The 17,818-nt window shown below is 39.4% G+C and overlaps 2 protein-coding genes across 3 annotated transcripts; one reads left to right on the top strand and one right to left on the bottom strand.

Annotated features, from left to right (window-relative positions):
* Positions 1-275: 275 nt before the first annotated feature.
* Positions 276-2,277, bottom strand: LOC104591616 (tryptamine 5-hydroxylase-like). The gene is made up of 2 exons (XM_010250525.3): positions 1,223-2,277; positions 276-1,075 (listed from the first exon to the last, which is right to left on the bottom strand). The coding sequence occupies exons 1-2, from the start codon at positions 2,156-2,158 to the stop codon at positions 443-445; spliced, it is 1,569 nt and encodes a 522-aa protein (XP_010248827.1). The 5' UTR covers positions 2,159-2,277; the 3' UTR covers positions 276-442.
* A 12,647-nt stretch (positions 2,278-14,924) lies between these two features.
* LOC104591615 (myb-related protein 315-like) lies at positions 14,925-17,386 on the top strand. Of its 2 annotated transcripts, XM_088886322.1 has the most exons (4): positions 14,925-15,338; positions 15,472-15,738; positions 15,868-15,997; positions 16,173-17,386. In XM_088886322.1, the coding sequence occupies exons 2-4, from the start codon at positions 15,606-15,608 to the stop codon at positions 16,687-16,689; spliced, it is 780 nt and encodes a 259-aa protein (XP_088742448.1). In that variant the 5' UTR covers positions 14,925-15,338; positions 15,472-15,605; the 3' UTR covers positions 16,690-17,386. The 2 variants fall into 2 exon arrangements, with proteins under 2 accessions (XP_088742448.1, XP_010248826.1); XM_010250524.3 differs by having other exon boundaries at positions 14,925-15,738.
* The last annotated feature ends 432 nt before the right edge of the window (positions 17,387-17,818 follow it).

Consider the following 17,818-nt stretch of genomic DNA (forward strand, 5'->3'; position numbering starts at 1 on the left):
ATCTACATGGACCGAGCATTCTTGAGGAAAATTGCTGATGGTCCAATTTACTGCATGGTCTCAAGCATCTGGTATACAGACTTCCCAGGTGCGAAAGTTCCTTAAGGCTCAGTTCGGAAGGAGTACAAATACAAACATGTACAATGCAAAACTTTACATTTTGTATTATTTTATATGTATTTGTACTCTTTCAAACTGAGCTTAAATTGTAAAATTTTATATTCAATATCCCAGAAACAACGGAGCAAAAAGCTTACCTAAAAGTAAAAAACAAATGGAGCAGCAAAAAGAAATATGTTATTGACGATGATTCATCAGTCATCCTCACTCATGGGGTCATGGCACTACACAGTAACACAGATAACAGCCAAATGCTGCTGGTAGTAGCTAGTAAGTAGTAACCAGTACCAGCCAACGAACCAAGTATCGATCGAAAGAGGTATCATCCAGTTCTTTTGAACTCATAATCCTTAATGGTAGTAGGAACAAGAAGCAGAGCAACCTTTTTTCTAGTAGCCAGGCCAAAAATCTCAGTGAGGTCGACATCATCAGCAGTGACGCCGTTGGGCAGAGCCCAATCGAAGTGATACAAGAATCTAGCCAGTGCTATCTCTATGGTAGCCAATCCAAAGGAGTAGCCAGGGCAACCCCTTCTCCCTCCCCCAAATGGGAGTAACTCGAAGTCCTGGCCCTTGACATCAATGTTGGTGCCAATGAATCGCTCAGGGTTGTACTCCAGGGGATGCTCCCAGGAGAGTGGATCCCTTCCAATTGCGTAAGTGTTGATGAAGACTCGAGTCTTGGCCGGTATCTCGTAGCCGTCGAGAACACACTTCTCTATCGACTCTCGGGGAACCAGCAGAGGGGCCGGCGGGTGTAACCGTAAGGTCTCCTTGATCACGGCCTTCATGTAAACAAGTTGTTGCAGATCTCCTTCCTCTACTCTCCCTTTGCTGCCAAACACACTTCTCACTTCTGTTTGCGCTTTCTTCATCACGTCTGGGTGTCTAGCCAACTCTGTCATGGCCCATTCCAGCGTGGCCGATGTTGTATCAGTTCCAGCAACAAACATGTCCTGTTGCACAAAAGCTCAGAAAGAGTTCGTTATATTGGTATTTAGTTATTTACTATTCACGCCTGCATGGCTGTATCAATCAATCCCGGAGGCCGGAGCCGGGATTGATGTAAAGGGAAAATGGAAACAGAGTTGCGAATGAGTTACCAGAACGAGGGCTTTGAGATTGTCGTCTGTAATGGGCACCTCTAAGTCGCCACCTTTCTGCACTCGAAGCAATACGTCTACGAAATCCTCCCTATCGGAAGCATCGTCGGTTGTTGCTGCACTACCACTACTAGTCTTTCTCTTCTCTAAATGCTCTTTGATGATTTCGTCACACACTGTTCTCAAATCTCCCAGGTTCCTCTCCAATCTCCTCTTCAGCCCGGTCAACCAATTGACCCACTCCAACGCCGGATAGAAATCGCCTATACTGAACCCGGCAAACAACGCCTGCGCCTCCGTCAGTATCTCCGGCAACCGGCTTTTCGACCCTCCTGCTCCTTCGACCCTCGACTCGTCGTCTACGTACCTACTCCCGAACGCGACGCGACACAAGACGTTATTAGCCAACGAGAAGAATCGGTGGCTCATATCGGTTTCTTTCCCCGACAGCGCGGAAAGAGAAGCCAGCAACAGGTTCACCTCCTCGTCTCGAATACGTTGGAAGGAGCTGACTCGTTTCGAGCTAAGTAACTCGGTGACGCAGATTTTCCGGGCTTGGCGCCAGTAAGGGCCGTAAGCGGAGAAAGTGACGTCGGAGCATCCGAAGGAGAGATACTGAGCGGCGATGATCTGGGGTCTGCTGGCGAAAGCGTGGTCGTGGGTCTTGAGGACTTCGCGGGCGAGTCTAGCGGAGGAGATGACGAGGGAGGGGATGCGACCGAGCTGGAGGTAGATGATGGGGCCGAGTTTCTGCGCGAGTTGGGAGAAGGAGTGGTGGGGCATGTCGGTGAGGAGGTGGAGGTGTCCGAGTATTGGGAGCTTCGGAGGTGACGGAGGGGTGATCGCCGGCGATCTGTTCCATTTAGTAAGGGTGACGACAAGTACTGTGATAATAACTGAAACGGAAAGGGTGAAGAAAGCGGTAAGATCCTCCATTTGTGACAGAGAGAGAGAGAGAGAGAGAGAGAGAGAGTGAAAGCTTGGTAGAAGAGATAAGGGGGAGTGCCGGACTGGGGAGGAGTTAAGGCTTTATTTAGAACGTTTAAATGGCTTTACATAAACCGGTAAACGATTAAAAATATATTTTTTGGTTGATGATTGTTGATTTAATGATTCCTATGACAGTGTTTGCAGGAAACTGTTTATTATCTTGATGTCTCTATACGGTTACACTCCTGCATTTTCAAATGTAGAAACTACGTATTCTTTATTAACTGACCCTTTTAATTACTTTTTCTATTTGTAATTATTATCCAAATTCACACGAACTTTTTGTTACTATATTCTGTCATTTATGTATTAATTTTAATTATAATTAATGACTTGACAAATCAATAATTTAACATGGTCAAAGGAGACAAGGATAAGAGAGTGAAGGGAGGGGGGGACAAACGGTCTCATCACTCATGTATGTGCCGTTGCGTGATTGGGTTTGAGTTTGATTAGTTGGAGTAGCTGTTCAAATTCAATCCGGTGATGAACTTTGATGTTGAGTTATGAGTTATGACCAATATTTTAGAACTGCTGCTCAACCGTCCGGTTTCTAGACCAGTGGTTCAACCGTTTGGTTCAAATGGATCACTTCATGACATTTTAAAAAATAAAAAATAATTAAAATAAAAATTGATCAATAACCATTGTTTAGGTCCAATGTTCGGGTGAACGGGTGGCTGACCACTTCAATGCATTGGTGGAATCAGAAATTTTCTCTTGGGGTGGGAGAGCAAGGAGATAATTAAGAGAGAATGGAGATTGAAGACTAGGCAAAATTTTCTACAATACATACACCTATGAGATGTATTATACTATTTTTCATCTAAAATCTAATCAAAAAGTTCAGTTTGAAGTTTCTCTTAAGGTTAAAATTAAAAAAAAATATGAATCCTATTAACTTTGGGCTGGGTTAAGATTGAGGAGGCAGTGTCAAATTAGACAATTCCAACCCTGCAATATAAAGTAAATAAGTCATTTAAATTCAAACCCAATTTGAAAATTCAATTCAAACAAATTGTATTGATACAGGAAAAAAAATAATGGATTATATTAAAGTTAGATTGGGGATTTAAAGACATCGAACAAGTAATAACGTGACTCTACCCACCTAATAATATTTTCTCTGAAAAGTTGTGTGGGGGGAGTCCGGATGAGGTGGAAACAAAATCATGCACACTGGACTCATACCCGATAACCTATCACAACTGAACACTCCAGTGTTTAGTACAGATGAGGGGCACCCGTGATAAGTAGACCAGCCCGGTGTGCATGATTTTGTCTCGGGGAGTATTAACCCAACCTGATTATGGGTATAGGGGATGGGTTACCCCTAAACAAGTTTCAAAATATTAATACTCATATTGGACAAATTGGTACTGCATTTTGTTGACGTTTTGTGTGGCAGCGAAATTCAACAGCCACAATAAATGACGTCGTTTGGTGTGGCTGCTGAGATTTCAACAGCCACAATAAATGTTCTACCATTTCGATTCCACCAAAACTGCCCATTTAATTCGACTCCTCAAATTCTGTCTCTCCATCTTTCCACCAGAATTCTAGGGGGCATGTTCCATTTTTCTTCTATAAAAGGGGTGCCTCCTGGGGGTAGTGTGTGCATAGAGTGAGAGCATTAGAAAGTTGAAGAGATTGGGAAAACTCCATTGCCATCTTCTGGCAAGATCTGCTCCTATTCGGTTTGGGATCGGTTTTCTTCTTCACTACTCCCATTAAGGATTCTCTCACACCAGATCAAAGCAATCATCTATGCTTTTGAGTGCTTCAAGGCTTTGTTAAAGGCATTTCGGCACTAGTAAGGTGGTCAGTTTGTAGTTCTCCTGTGGACGTAGGTCTCTTTGACCGAACCACGTAAATCTGGTGCCATCTTCACCTTTCTTTTGCTCTTATTATTTGTTTTATAATTCACATATTTCTCAATTATTTTCTTGTTTGCCATACTAATTAATCGGTAATTCAGAGTTTAAATCCTAACAAACTGGTATCATAGCATTGTTTTGGGATTATTTACCGATTAATTTTGCTACTAATGACATCAATGAAGTTTGATATTGAGAAATTTGATAGATTTGTGAATTTTGGTCTATGGAAGCTCAAGATGAGAGCGATTCTGATTCAGAACGGCTTGGAGAAAGCCTTGGCGGGGCAAAAGAAAAAGCTTGAATCCATGTCCGATGAAAAGTGGAAGGAGATTGATATGAAAGCCATGTTGGCTATTCATTTGTGCTTATCGAATGAGGTTCTTCGTGAAGTTGCTAAAGAAACCTATACAGCAGAATTGTGGCTCAAGTTGGAATCACTCTATATGATAAAGAGCGTGACCAATCGGCTTCTGCTGAAAAGCAGACTTAAGGACCTTCGTCTTCGGGAAGGTAACTCGATTAAAACCCACCTTGATGAGTTTTTCTCGATTGCCATGGATCTACAAAATATTGATGTTGTAATTGATGATGAAGATCTGACTATCACTCTTTTATGTTCTTTACCCGCATCATATAAGCATTTTAGAGAGACCTTATCGTATGGGCGTGAGGAGATTACAGTTGAAGATGTAAAGAATGCATTGTTACAACGCGAACTGATTGATAATCAACTGACCAATAACCCAAATAACTCTACAGCCGAGGGTCTCATTGTTCGTCGCAGGCCATCTAAAAGAAGTGGCAGCAGTAAGTCAAAGGGTCGTTCTAAGTCAAAGCATCGTAATTTGACTTGCAACTACTGCAAAAAGAAAGGTCATGTTAAGGCTGAATGTTTCAAGTTGCAAAATAAGTAGAAACATCAGGCAAGTGGGGACACAAAGAAAGATCCTCAAGCCGAAGCAAGTGTTGCGACGGATGAGTCAGAGAATGATCTTCTGCTAATTGCAGATGCAGTTGCAAGGAAAGGTTCAGAATGGATTATGGACTCAGGATGTTCTTACCACATGTGTCCCGACAAAAGTGCATTCTCCACATATGAGAATTTTGATGGTGGAGTTGTTTTGATGGGCAACGACGCAGCTTGCAAGGTTGTCGATAAAGGGACCGTCCGGGTACATATGCATGATGGTATTGTGAGGACATTAAATGAAGTCCGTCATGTTCCTGATCTGAAGAAGAACCTAATTTCTTTGGGTACACTCGACTCCAGGGGTTGCAGATATTCAGCTGAAGGTGGAGTTCTTAAGGTAACCAAAGGCGCTTTAGTAGTTATGAAAGCTAACAAGGTTGGTAAATTATATGTATTGCAGGGAAGTACTGTGATAGAATCTTCTGCTTTGGTCTCGTCATCCATGTCCGAGGAAGATCTTACAAAGATGTGGCATATGAGCGAGAAATGGATGACTTCTTTGAGCAAACGGGGTTTACTTTGTGGGCATGTCACATGTACTCTTGAATTCTGTGAACATTGTGTGTTTGGTAAACACAAAAAGGTTAGCTTTGCCAAAGGGATACATAGGACCAAAGGTACACTTGATTACATCCATTCAGATTTATGGGGCCCTTCTCGTGTTTCTTCAAAGGGTGGAGTAAATTATCTTCTGACATTCATTGATGATTTCTCCAAAAAGGTATCGGTGTATTTTCTCAAAAATAAAAATGATGTATTTGGAGTCTTCTTGCAGTGGAAAACTATGATCGAGAAGCAGACAGGGAGGCTGATTAAAAGGTTGAGGACTGATAATGGGCTCGAGTTTTGTGAGTCTGACTTTACAAATTATTGTTTGAAGGAATGTATCGTTAGACATCGCACCTGTGTTGGTCGACCACAACAGAACGGTGTGGCAGAGCGGATGAACCACACACTCTTGGAAAGGGCTCGTTGCATGTTGTCCAATGCAAGTTTGGATAAGTCCTTTTGGGCCGAGACAGTTTCCACGGCAGCCTATTTGGTGAACCGATCTCCGCATTTAACTCTCAAGGCTAAGACTCTATTTGAGATTTGGTTAGGTACTCCTACTGACTATTCATCTTTAAGAATTTTTTGTTGTCCTGCTTATACTCATGTTAACGATGGAAAGTTAGAACCTAGAGCCAAGAAATGTATTTTTGTGGGCTATGGCTCCTGTGTAAAGGGTTACAAGTTGTATTGCCCTTCGAGCAAGAAAATTATTATTAGTCGTGATGTTATATTTGATGAATCACACTTGTTATCTCCAAGGAAGGAGGATTTTGTTGCTGGTGATTCAGGTACATCACAGGATGACCGGATGCAGGTGGAGGTGGAGCCCAGTCCATATTCATAGCCTTCGCATACTATTGCCAAAGATAGACCGAGGCGACAGATAAGACCACCAAGCAGATTTGATGATTGTGTGTCTTATGCATTGACCGTCGCTTGTGAGGTAGATAGCACTACCGATCCGACCACTTACGATGAAGCTATATCTAGTCCTGACAGTGGTAAGTGGTTAGTTGCCATGGAAGAGGAGATTGCATCTCTCAAAAAGAATGGCACATGGGAGCTTGTATCACCACCACCAAAGAAGAAAAATGTTGGGTGCAAGTGGGTCTACAAGACTAAGGAGGGTATTCCTAGTGTTGAGGATGCTTGACACAAAGCAATGTTAGTGGCACATGGTTTCAGTCAAGTTGCAGGTATTGACTATATCGAAGTCTTCTCCCCTTTTGTTAAACATTCTTCTATTCGTACCTTGCTTGCTTTAGTAGCTATGCATGACATGGAATTAGAGCAGTTAGACGTTAAAACTGCATTCTTGCATGGTGATTTGAAAGATAAGATTTATATGAAACAACCAAATGGTTTTGTTGTGGAAGGAAAGGAAGACCATGTTTGCTTATTGAAGAAGTCTCTGTATGGACTTAAGCAATTTCCAAGATAGTGGTATAAGCGCTTTGACACTTTTATGAATTCTAGTGGTTATTCCAAGAGTGCCTTTGACAGTTGCGTTTATTTCAGGAAGCTCTCTGATGATTCATTCATTTATCTGTTATTATATGTCGACGACATGCTCATTGCCTCTAAGAATAAGTCTGAAATTGTGAAGTTGAAGTCTCTTTTGAACAGTGAGTTTGAGATGAAGAATCTGGGTCCAACGAAGAAAATTCTAGGTATGGAGATTATTCGTGATCGTGAGCACGAGAAACTGTTTCTCAGTCAGCAGAACTATATTGAGAAAGTTCTTGATCGTTTTGGCATGTCAGATGCCAAACCTGTCTCCACTCCTCTTGCAGCTCACTTTAAGTTGTTGGCGAAGCAGTCACCGAAGTCTAATGAGGAAAAGGTATATATGGCTCGTGTGCCTTACTCTAGTGCTGTTGGTAGCATCATGTATGCTATGGTATGTTTGCGTCCAGATATTGCTCAGGCAGTCAGTGTTGTGAGCTGTTATATGCCCTGTCTGGGGAAGGCTCATTGGGAAGCCGTAAAGTGGAAATTTAGGTATTTGAGTGGTACATCTGATTTCTGCCTTGAGTTTGGAAGATCTACAGAGAAGCTTGTCGGTTATTGTGATTCTCGTTATGCTGAAGATCTTGATCGGAGGAGATCTCTCACTGGATGTTGTTTCACTTTGGGTAGTACCTCAGTTAGATGGAAAGCTTTACTTCAGTCGATTGTTGCCTTGTCTACGACTAAAGCAGAGTATATGGCGGTGGCTGATGCCGCTAAGGAAGCTTTATGGTTTCAAAACTGGTTGGTGAACTCACAGGTAGACAAGAGGCTACAGTGATCTATTGTGACAGTCAGAGTGCCATACATCTGACTCATGACCAGATGTTTCATGAGAGGACCAAGCACATTGATGTGTGTTATCACTTTGTTCATGATATTGTTGAGAATGGTTGTGTTTTGGTCAACAAAATAGCTTCTGCTGAAAATCCTGCAGATATGTTGACAAAGCCATTACCATCATCCAAGTTCGATGCTTGCATCAACTTGGTGGGTCTTGTCTCATTTGATGCTTGATGCCCTTGGGGCATTTGGAGAGGTAGATTTGTTGTTTGAATTCTCGCCAAGGTGGAGATTGTTGACGTTTGGTGTGGCTGCGAAATTCAACAGCTACAATAAATGACGTCGTTTGGTGTGGCTACTGAGATTTCAAAAGCCACAATAATTGCTCTACCATTTCGACTCCACCAAAACTGCCTATTTAATTCGACTCCTCAAATTCTGCCTCTCCATCTTTTCGCCAGAATTCTAGGGGGCATGTTCCCTTTTTCTTCTATAAAAGGGGTGCCTCCTGGGGGTAATGTGTGCATGGAGTGAGAGCATTAGAAAGCTGAAGAGATTGGGAGAACTCCATCGCCATCTTCCGGCAAGATCTGTTCCTATTCGGTTTGGGATCAATTTTCCTCTTCACTGCTGCCATTAAGGGTTCTCTCACACCAGATCAAAGCAATCATCTATGCTTTTGAGTGCTTCAAGGCTTTGTTAAAGGCATTTCGGCACTAGTAAGGTGGTCAGTTTGTAGTTCTCTCATCAAGGACATGAATAAACAAGTTTTCTTTCTTCTCCTGTGGATGTAGGTCTCTTTGACCGAACCACGTAAATCTGGTGCCATCTTTACCTTTCTTTTGCTCTTATTATTTGCTTTATAATACACATATTTCTCAATTATTTTCTTGTTTGCCATACTAATTAATCGGTAATTCAGAGTTCAAATCCTAACACATTTTTATACTTTTTTTTTTCACAACCAGTTCAGGGTGGCTGGTTTAGGTCTCCTCCACTCCCTGAACTAGTCAAATCCCCAATACACCCATTGTAGGGGCAATATCAGAGGGGTCCCGAAACAATACGTATCGATTGATACAGACCGATACATGTCGATACTTCGAACTTTCCCCTTAAATATGGGTATAGGGATGGAAAAAATTCAAAGGGCAAAGGACCCCCTCACCTAATAGCAGGTCAGTAAGACCATTCGGATCAACAACAATTTTAAAACCTTGATTATGGCATTGAGTTAAAATCATTTATAGTCAACTCTGTATCCATAGGTGACTTTGTCCTCGGGACTTTTGATTTTAAGTTTTGTTTTGACACAGTCATACTCAATTTTGATTTTAAGGTTTTTAATGGTATTGTTGCATGAATATGCCTATATTTATAATTAATGTGAAGTCATAAGTAGAACATGAAACAACCCAAGAATAAATAAAGTCGTTTTAGGGGGTGTTCAACTGTTTGCTTTTAAATAAGCAAAAGCAAAATCCTATCATCTATTGTATGCTTTTTCTTGGTGGTTTGGCAACCAATTTGTAAAACATGGACAAACACCTCTTTGGTGTGTTCGATTTGGTAGAAAATAAGAGAGAAGCACAACTGCACAAGGGAACCCTCAACTTTCAGCTTCTCTCTTATTTACTATCAAACCAAACAGTGCCATTACAGGCTTAAACCGAAAAAAAAAAGAAGCCGTGAGAATAGACCTTACAAAACACATAGCGGGCAAAAAAGCAAATACGTTATAAAAGTTTGACACGAAAACGCATTTTGTCACTTCTGGGCCAACCTTTAATTAGTACCCGAAGTTCAATAGTGTCACTACAGTATCCAAATTTCCGCCATTAGAGTTAACTGTCGAATCCTATTGCCACCAAAATTTGGGGAGGGGGGATATTTGTGGTGCTGCTCTACTCAAACAATCTCTATGGGATTCAGCGGTATCACTAAATATCAAAAAAATTTATTACGTAATTTTTTAAATTATTCCTACTGACAAATTATATGCTTACTTTTTAATTATTGTCTTATAGTACTTCTAAATTTTCTAATAATTATCATCATTGTTAAAATATTGATAAAAAAAGTAAAATGTTAAATTTATCATTCATTATTTTTCAAATTTTCAAAATAAAACCCAATTAGGAGTATTTGTTACAAAGTGAAAGTCATCACTAATCTCATAGTGCAAGGGGGGTCTTGCAATTGACCCTTTTATTTCAATAGGCCCTAAGATTCTGTGATGCAGAGTTGAGATGCTATACACCAGCTTTGTAATTAGATTCGAAGGTAGGACAGTGTGCTTTACTTCTCTGATAGATGAAAGCGTCTGACCACCTCTTTATTTTTATTTATAAACCCTAAATTTCATATCCTAAATTCCTAAACCCTAATTGTAAACCTTAATATTAAGTGTAAAATGACCAAAAATTTGGTGGGATGCATGTCCTCCAAAGTCCAAACCGATGGGAGCCTATCTTAGGACAATGTACGGAGACACAAACCTCAAAACCTGCAACAGTTGAATTATATTTATATTAATAGAAAAAAATAAAAGATTGTTCTGTTTTTCTTAAGTTTAAAACACTTGGGAAATGGGAAAGGGAACTTTAAAAATTATAGGCCAAATAAAAAGATCAAAATGAAAACCATAGAACAAATTGAGTTCCTAGTTTATCTCAGGGTTTCAAGGAGCTCAATGCAACAAGAATAAAAAAAAAAACCCTTCATCTTTCTCTTTTTCATTCTTGGTCAAATCAAGCGGGATTTTTTTTTTCAGTAAGTTCAGTAAGTAGAAATTTAACATTCTAAGTTTGTCATTATTTTCTTTTATCCACAAATGTAGTTTACCTGATTTTTGTATTTCAATTCTTTTCCAGATTTCATACCTTATTTTTTTTTTTACATTGATTAAACCAACTAAGTTGCTTCCCTAATTCTAAAATGCCGTGTAACAAAAAATCTAGTATCAATTATATGGATGATTCATGATGATGGAAAAGTTTTGATTATTTAAAACATATGATTGGTCATTTGAATAATTTGAGAAATTTGAATTTTGGAACTTGAAATAGAAAATGTTTATAGTTGCTAGTTGATTTGTTGTTATTTTACTGAATGCTAAAAGCCTAAAATTTGTTGTTTATAAACTTCTATATATGAATGCTTATAGTTATAAATTCTATCATTCTAACCTAATTTATCATATATAATTTTTTTATTATTTATAAACCTTAATTAATCTTTTTCTATCTTTTTTAGGCTAATGCCTCACCTTTTTGAGCCATCATGCCTCAACTATGTCTTTTAACCTTTTAAAAACTTGGTAATGAGAGCAAATATGTCAACTATTTGGTGAGAATCAAACCTTATTGACTCTCAGATGTGTTACATACTTACATACAAAGTGCAACAAAACCTAATTCCAATCAAGAATAAAATGTGTAAGACATATTTACTCCTGATTGAGGTTTGTAGCCTGCTGTACATGTCTTGTGTCTCAGATACAAAGTTTTAGTTGAAATTAGATGTTGCAAACAATCAACCACTTAATCTTCATCTCGCTGAATACTAGTTTCCTTACAATACACACTCACATATATATGGGAATGCGTATCACTTCATGGCTTCAGCTCCCATAAAATGTGAGACGCTAAAGTTTTCGGGGCAGAGTAAGGGTAGACCTAGGGGAACCATGGTCCCCACTAATCTGATCTGCACTTATATTATGGATGGTTGGCCTCCTATGGCCCCATCCATATATTCTCCCCAACCAATCCATGTAAGATTTTGGTTCCCCCAAAAATGAATCCTGTTTCCGCCCCTGATTTCAGGCCCTTGTGTTCTATGAACTATAAGCCCGAGCACCTTAGAGCATTAGTTGCGAAGGAATCAAGATGATTGATATGGGCTATGTCTAAGACCAGGCCTCAGCCTAAATAGCTGGTTGATTTTGAATATAAGGTGATGCTTGATTTTTGGTAAGTTATTTATTCAGGTAAATGCAGTTATCTATATAAGTTTTTCTTGGGAAACACTTATCTGGGTAAGTGCATTTATCCATGTTCTTTTATTTCTCATGTAAATAAGGCAATGGCCATTTTAACTATAAAAATCCATTATTAAAAGGGGCATTTTTGTCTCATTCAAGTGTTGGCAACTTTCCCCCTAGGTGGGAAAGTTATTTATCCACCTAGGAGATGGGTATCACTTACTTTCCTTGGTCCCCACATAAATCTGAAAAAAGAACATGAGATTCCCATTGACCAACTTTCCCCCTCTCAAAATCCGAAAAAAGAACGCCCCCTAAATCTTCTGCTTGCAAGGCTATATAAAAGGTATATTCACTTATGAGAGCAAGGTTTAGCTGAATGCTTTGGCCGTTCAGTGGGCTGTGAAACCAACAATAAATTTTTACGTCAATAATAAAATACATGGGGCCTACACCTTTTACAGTGGGGCCTAAGAATTTATTACTAACATGAAACCTCATCATTGGTTCCATAGTCCGATGAACAACCAAAACATTCAGCTAATCTGAATTCTCTTTATGATTGAAATCAGCTCTCCACAAGATTGCCCCCTACAATGTCCTACATCATATCTCCACTGTGTATTGGGAATATTTCCTGATGATGACATCATCATTTCTGAGATTATCATCGCGAGATGTTCCCATACAAGGCAGGGATAAGCTGTGGGGGGCTGATTTGGTCTCAGCCCATTATGCATAGAAGTGGATGAACAGGATGGGTTGGGGACAAAATCATATACTGTGGATAGGACAACTACTTCGAGTGAATACATCAGTATTCCGTACACATGAAGTCCACGTGAGATCCATACTTTATACGTATGGAATTGTGGCATGTTCGCTTGTGATGAATTGCTGAGCCCACTGTATATAATATTGTCTCCAGTCAATTCATACCCATTATACACCACTCCAGATTTTTTACCCACACCTGTATTGAATTGCAGCCACACATCACCATCTTGTATTGGGAGATATAATTGTGGATAGATAGAATAGGCTGCAAAATCTGATTTACATTATACACAACCTTGCAAGCAGTAGATCTTAAAGATGGTTGGTTGGATCCAATTTCACAGTTTCACCCTCATTGTCTACCAAAATCTAACAACCTAGGGCCCGTTTTGCAAGTTTTTTTGGGAAGATCTTCTAATAGCTCTGATAGTTAAAAAATGTATTGAGCTTTTGCATGAAGAGCTGAGCAACCCAAATCTAATTTGACAGATTCGTGTCTTTCCATATATTTTCGTGCGAGAACAAAACGTAAAAAGAGTAAAGAGCTTCATTTGGAGCTTCCTGAAATCAGCTCAAAATGAACTTTTTGTGTCTTTTTGGCACTCTAGCTTTTGATGATTAGATCTTTTACAAATCAAACAAGAATAAAATAAAAATTGGTTTGTCCAACTTATAAAATGCCAAAAAACCGTATGAAAAGATGCACCAAATGAACCCCTAATAAATGGGTTGATCAAGAGTTCAACTATTTGGACCGGTGGGTCATCGGACAAATTAATGGGGTTTTGCTTTTCTTTTTTTTTCCTGTAATATTGCAGGTTAGATATTGATTAGAATCAAAATTATGACCGGGTCACAGAGTGATAGAAATTAACCCAGGTAAACGGAAAAAGTTTAGTTGTTGGTTGAGAGAGTTTCTGGGAATGCTACATTACCAATTTACCACATGAGATTGGATAAATTAGTAATTGTTTTCTTAATTTATTTTATTTTGATTAAAAACAAAAATATGGGAGTGAATAGGTGAACTGCCGCGAACGTGCCCAACCCAGAAACTCTGGCCCCCAACAACCAAAGTTATCCCCAGGTAAACAGGGCTTAGAGCATTAGACAAACCAACCTTTGCCAGTTCAGGCCTGGACTCATGATTCATGAACTAGTTGGGCATGGGCTTAGCTAATTTATATTGGGCTCAAGTCAAAATATGGAGACCATAATTCAAGGCCAACCCAGACGAACAGTTTATATATTAATTAATTGGATAAATTGCTGAAATTAAGTTTAGTAATTACAATCACTTTCATATAACTTTCTGATATAGTTGCAAATAATTATTTTTTGTTAAAATCCTTTAATAAGAGAAATGGAAATGTCTAAAATATCCATGCAGTTACTATTGAGGCTGGTTCCTAGTAAAAACCATGATTTTGAAAACCGGACCGAATAATTGAACCAATTGACTTGGGAACCGGTCAAGTAATCAATTCTGTTTCACCTTAAAACTGCTTTTTGGCCAAAAACTGTTGCTTTGGTCAGCGACCCACTGACCCAGGCAGTCGAACCATTGACCCATCGACCCGGACAATGGTTTTTTGCCGCTTTTTATTTTATTTATTTTTTTAAGTTAAAACAAGCCGTCCGTTTGAACTGGACTGTTGGACCCAAGAACTGGTCCCTAGAACGATCCCGTGTCTCGTCCAGTTTTTAAAACCTCGGTAAAAACAATACAAACTTTAAGAACAACACACACCAAAAAAAGAATTTGAAAAATAAATTAATTTTGGAAACGAAATCGGAAGGACTTGGGGTAGCGGTTAATATGAAGAGAAAATTTAGGAAAAAGAAACATTTTGGTCCAAATACCCACATGGATATTTTGAATATTTTAGAACAGAGGGCTCTACTTGCAACTGTATCAAAAAAAGTTCAAGAGAGATGATTGTAATTACCAAATTCCATGTGTGGTTTTTAGTAATTTACATTAATTAATTAAATAATAATATTGCTAATTAGAATTAGATTTATTTAAATTTTTGGGAAATCAAGCCATACAGGCATAGGGTCACTGGTAACCCAAACAGAGTAGAATTGTCCTGCTGATCCTGCTGAATCTTGGCCGGCGTGGCCGTGGGTGGCGGTGATTCCCACAATCATTTTAATATTAGAAAAGTTACACCAAATCGTGTTAACAGCCCAACCGCACAGAATGGACGTCCAAGTTTCCTCCCCAACCAAAACTCATTTGCATTGGTCGGAAGTGCATCTCATTAGCCATACTCCATTGTCTCTATGCATAAAAGTCAGTACTGTGCATGAATAAACTGAACCATTTTCGTATCTCCAATTGCTATTTGATGCAATCCCTTTATGAAACTTGTAATAATTTAATCTCTGTAGAACTACAAAGCATCTCTCTCTCTCTCTCCTCTGTTCCCCACAGAGAAGAGTTTGCCTCCAACGACAAGGGGACCAAGGAATCCTTTTAACTAATGTTAGTTTTAAAGCTGGAAAGTGCCAATAGGAGAAGAGCTTTGGATGGATGCAAATTATATAAAACTTGTCAACAAAGGAGGCTTGCACTGACTGAATCCGGTTTCTCAACAAAGATGATCCACGTCTACTTCTTCTTCGCTCTCCGTCCTTCTGTGGTTTTGTTTTTCTCAGTAACCAGTAAGAACTGAGACGACCTTCCATTTCAATTCTTTTTATAATTATTACATCAGCGTCCGTGGCCCGATTCTTTTTCGTTCAATCATGTATTCTTCATAAACAACACTTCTTTTCCGTGTTGATGAACTGGCAGCATCTTTGGTTCAATTATAAGCTTGCCGCCCTCCCCTGTATTCTCCGATCGACCGCCATCTCTAGAGCCTGGACTCTCTGACTTTCTCTCTCTCTCTGGTCCTGTCATCTACTTTCATCGACGAAGTTGGTGTAATGGGGAGAAAGCCTTGTTGCGAGAAGATTGGATTGAAGAGAGGCCCATGGACAATTGAGGAAGATCACAAGCTCATGAACTTCATCCTGAACAATGGCATACGGTGCTGGCGTCTCGTCCCCAAGCTTGCAGGTGCTTGCAGATGCAGAGAAAGATATGTTCATTTGATTTTTATTTTCTAGCTAGTTTTCTACGATATAATTAACAACTAAGAAACCCAACCCAAATGATATCTCGTCTGGTTTATGGTTGATGATGAAGGTCTGTTGAGATGTGGGAAGAGCTGTAGATTAAGATGGATCAATTATCTGAGACCAGATCTCAAGAGAGGGGCGTTGTCGGAGATGGAAGAGGATCAGATTATCCAACTCCATTCTCGTCTCGGTAACAGGTATATGCCATGCCATTATAAGTTATATCATGCCACCTCCTTCACCTATAAAAACCATGCCATGCCATTATAAGTTATTATATGCCATCTCTGTTATAATTAAACAGCGACCTGCTATTATATACAAATTTCAGTTCTTAATTTCTGAGTACTCATTTGCCACAATCTCTCGTAGGTGGTCTAAAATTGCAGCGCACTTTCCTGGTCGGACAGATAATGAAATCAAGAACTACTGGAATACACGAATTAAGAAGAGATTGAAGCTTCAGGGCTTAGACCCTGTGACCCATAAGCCAATTGAACAGGAGAAAGACGAAGGTTTGAAGATTGAGCCACTGGATACTCGTAGGTTTCAGGAGATACCAGCAGTTCCTCAGAAGGAGTTACAAGAAAACTGTCGATCAGATTCAGATGAAACAGTCGATCTCTTGCATGATTATGAGATGCTGTGGGAGGAGTTGGACATGGGACTAAGTTCCGATAATCCAGAAATCTGCAGCCTCACAAAATATTACAGCCCATCAATTTCTTTGGAAGTCTCCTTCAACCCATCCTGCAGCACTGGTGAATCCTCATCTCTGCAAGAAGACTCTGGCCAATGTTGGATCAACAATGTTGAAAATTCTGTCCCTCCCAGCTGGGATGGGCTCCATGACGTAGAAGATATCTTCCATTTCGAAAATCATCAATAAACATCAATTCTACTCCCACGAATTACGTACTCTCATCGAGAAAAGAAAAAGAATAAAGCATGATGACATATAGTTAAAATCTCTTACGTACTTGTGGCAATTCGATCGGATTCTTGCAATTTAAGTCCTTTTTTCATACCCCAAACGGCGTATTTCCATATTGATCGATCACTATCTCCTCGTCACCTCATTCAACTTCCACTGGTTCATTCCACAAACTTGTATTTATTTCTTATCAAGGTTTGCCTTTCTTTACGCTTCTCCTTTCTGTAATTATATATTATTGCATGTATCAGATCTATTCATAGAAGAGGCACCATCAACCTCACGAAATTTCATGTGTTGTTGGAAAATGATATTCATTCAGTAAGTTTTACGATTCGAATGGGCTGATTACTGATCGAATTGGCAAAAATAATTTCGACTATGATACCGGAAAACTTGTAAATAAGCAATCAGGCCTCAATCTTCAAAGTTGTAAGGGTTGGTACCTGTCTGAGTTAACAATGGGATGAAAACGTCGGCATCATCATCATCATTATCATCATCTAAGCCTTGTTCCAATACATGAATCCTGTTTCGCCATTCTGTTCCATGCATTGCCATATCTATAGTTAAATTATGGGTACAATTCAGTGTCCCTTCGAGTATACATAGGCATGAGATCAAACCCACGTTAGGTGCAGGCTCTTTATGTTAAGGTCAATGGACATCATGGGTGTACCTGCCGTGCCTCCCCACCCCTTAATCAATCTGTAATATCATTTCTTATTACTTCTCTAGGCCTCGTTCACTTTTAGATAAGTTATTTATTCCCGTAAATGTAATTACTTGGATAAGTTTTTTCTAAGAAACACTTACCCGGTTAAGTGTATTTATCTATGTCCTTTTATTTTCCAAATAAAAAAAGGAAATGACCATTTTAACCATAAAATTTCATTATTAAAAGAGTCATTTTTGTCCCATTCAAGTATTGGAAATTTTCCTCCAAGTGAAAAAATTATTTACCCACCTAGGAGATGGGGAAGTGATACCTAGGAAAATAGACTTTCCCACATTAATCTAAAAAAAGAACATGTGATTCTTGGTCAGTGGGAACCAAAATTCCATTGACCAACTTTCCCCCCTC

This window comes from Nelumbo nucifera, chromosome 4 (assembly GCF_055504915.1).
Source record: "Nelumbo nucifera cultivar China Antique chromosome 4, China Antique-T2T, whole genome shotgun sequence".
Lineage (NCBI taxonomy): Eukaryota > Viridiplantae > Streptophyta > Magnoliopsida > Proteales > Nelumbonaceae > Nelumbo > Nelumbo nucifera.

Coding starts and splice junctions, on each gene's coding strand:
- LOC104591616 (XM_010250525.3), bottom strand. CDS start 2,158: ATGGAGGATCTTACCGCTTTCTTCACCCTTTCCGTTTCAGTTATTATC. Junction 1,076..1,222: donor ATCTCAAAGCCCTCGTTCTG/GTAACTCATTCG, acceptor TTTGTGCAACAG/GACATGTTTGTTGCTGGAAC.
- LOC104591615 (XM_010250524.3), top strand. CDS start 15,606: ATGGGGAGAAAGCCTTGTTGCGAGAAGATTGGATTGAAGAGAGGCCCA. Junction 15,739..15,867: donor TCTCGTCCCCAAGCTTGCAG/GTGCTTGCAGAT, acceptor TTGATGATGAAG/GTCTGTTGAGATGTGGGAAG. Junction 15,998..16,172: donor CATTCTCGTCTCGGTAACAG/GTATATGCCATG, acceptor AATCTCTCGTAG/GTGGTCTAAAATTGCAGCGC.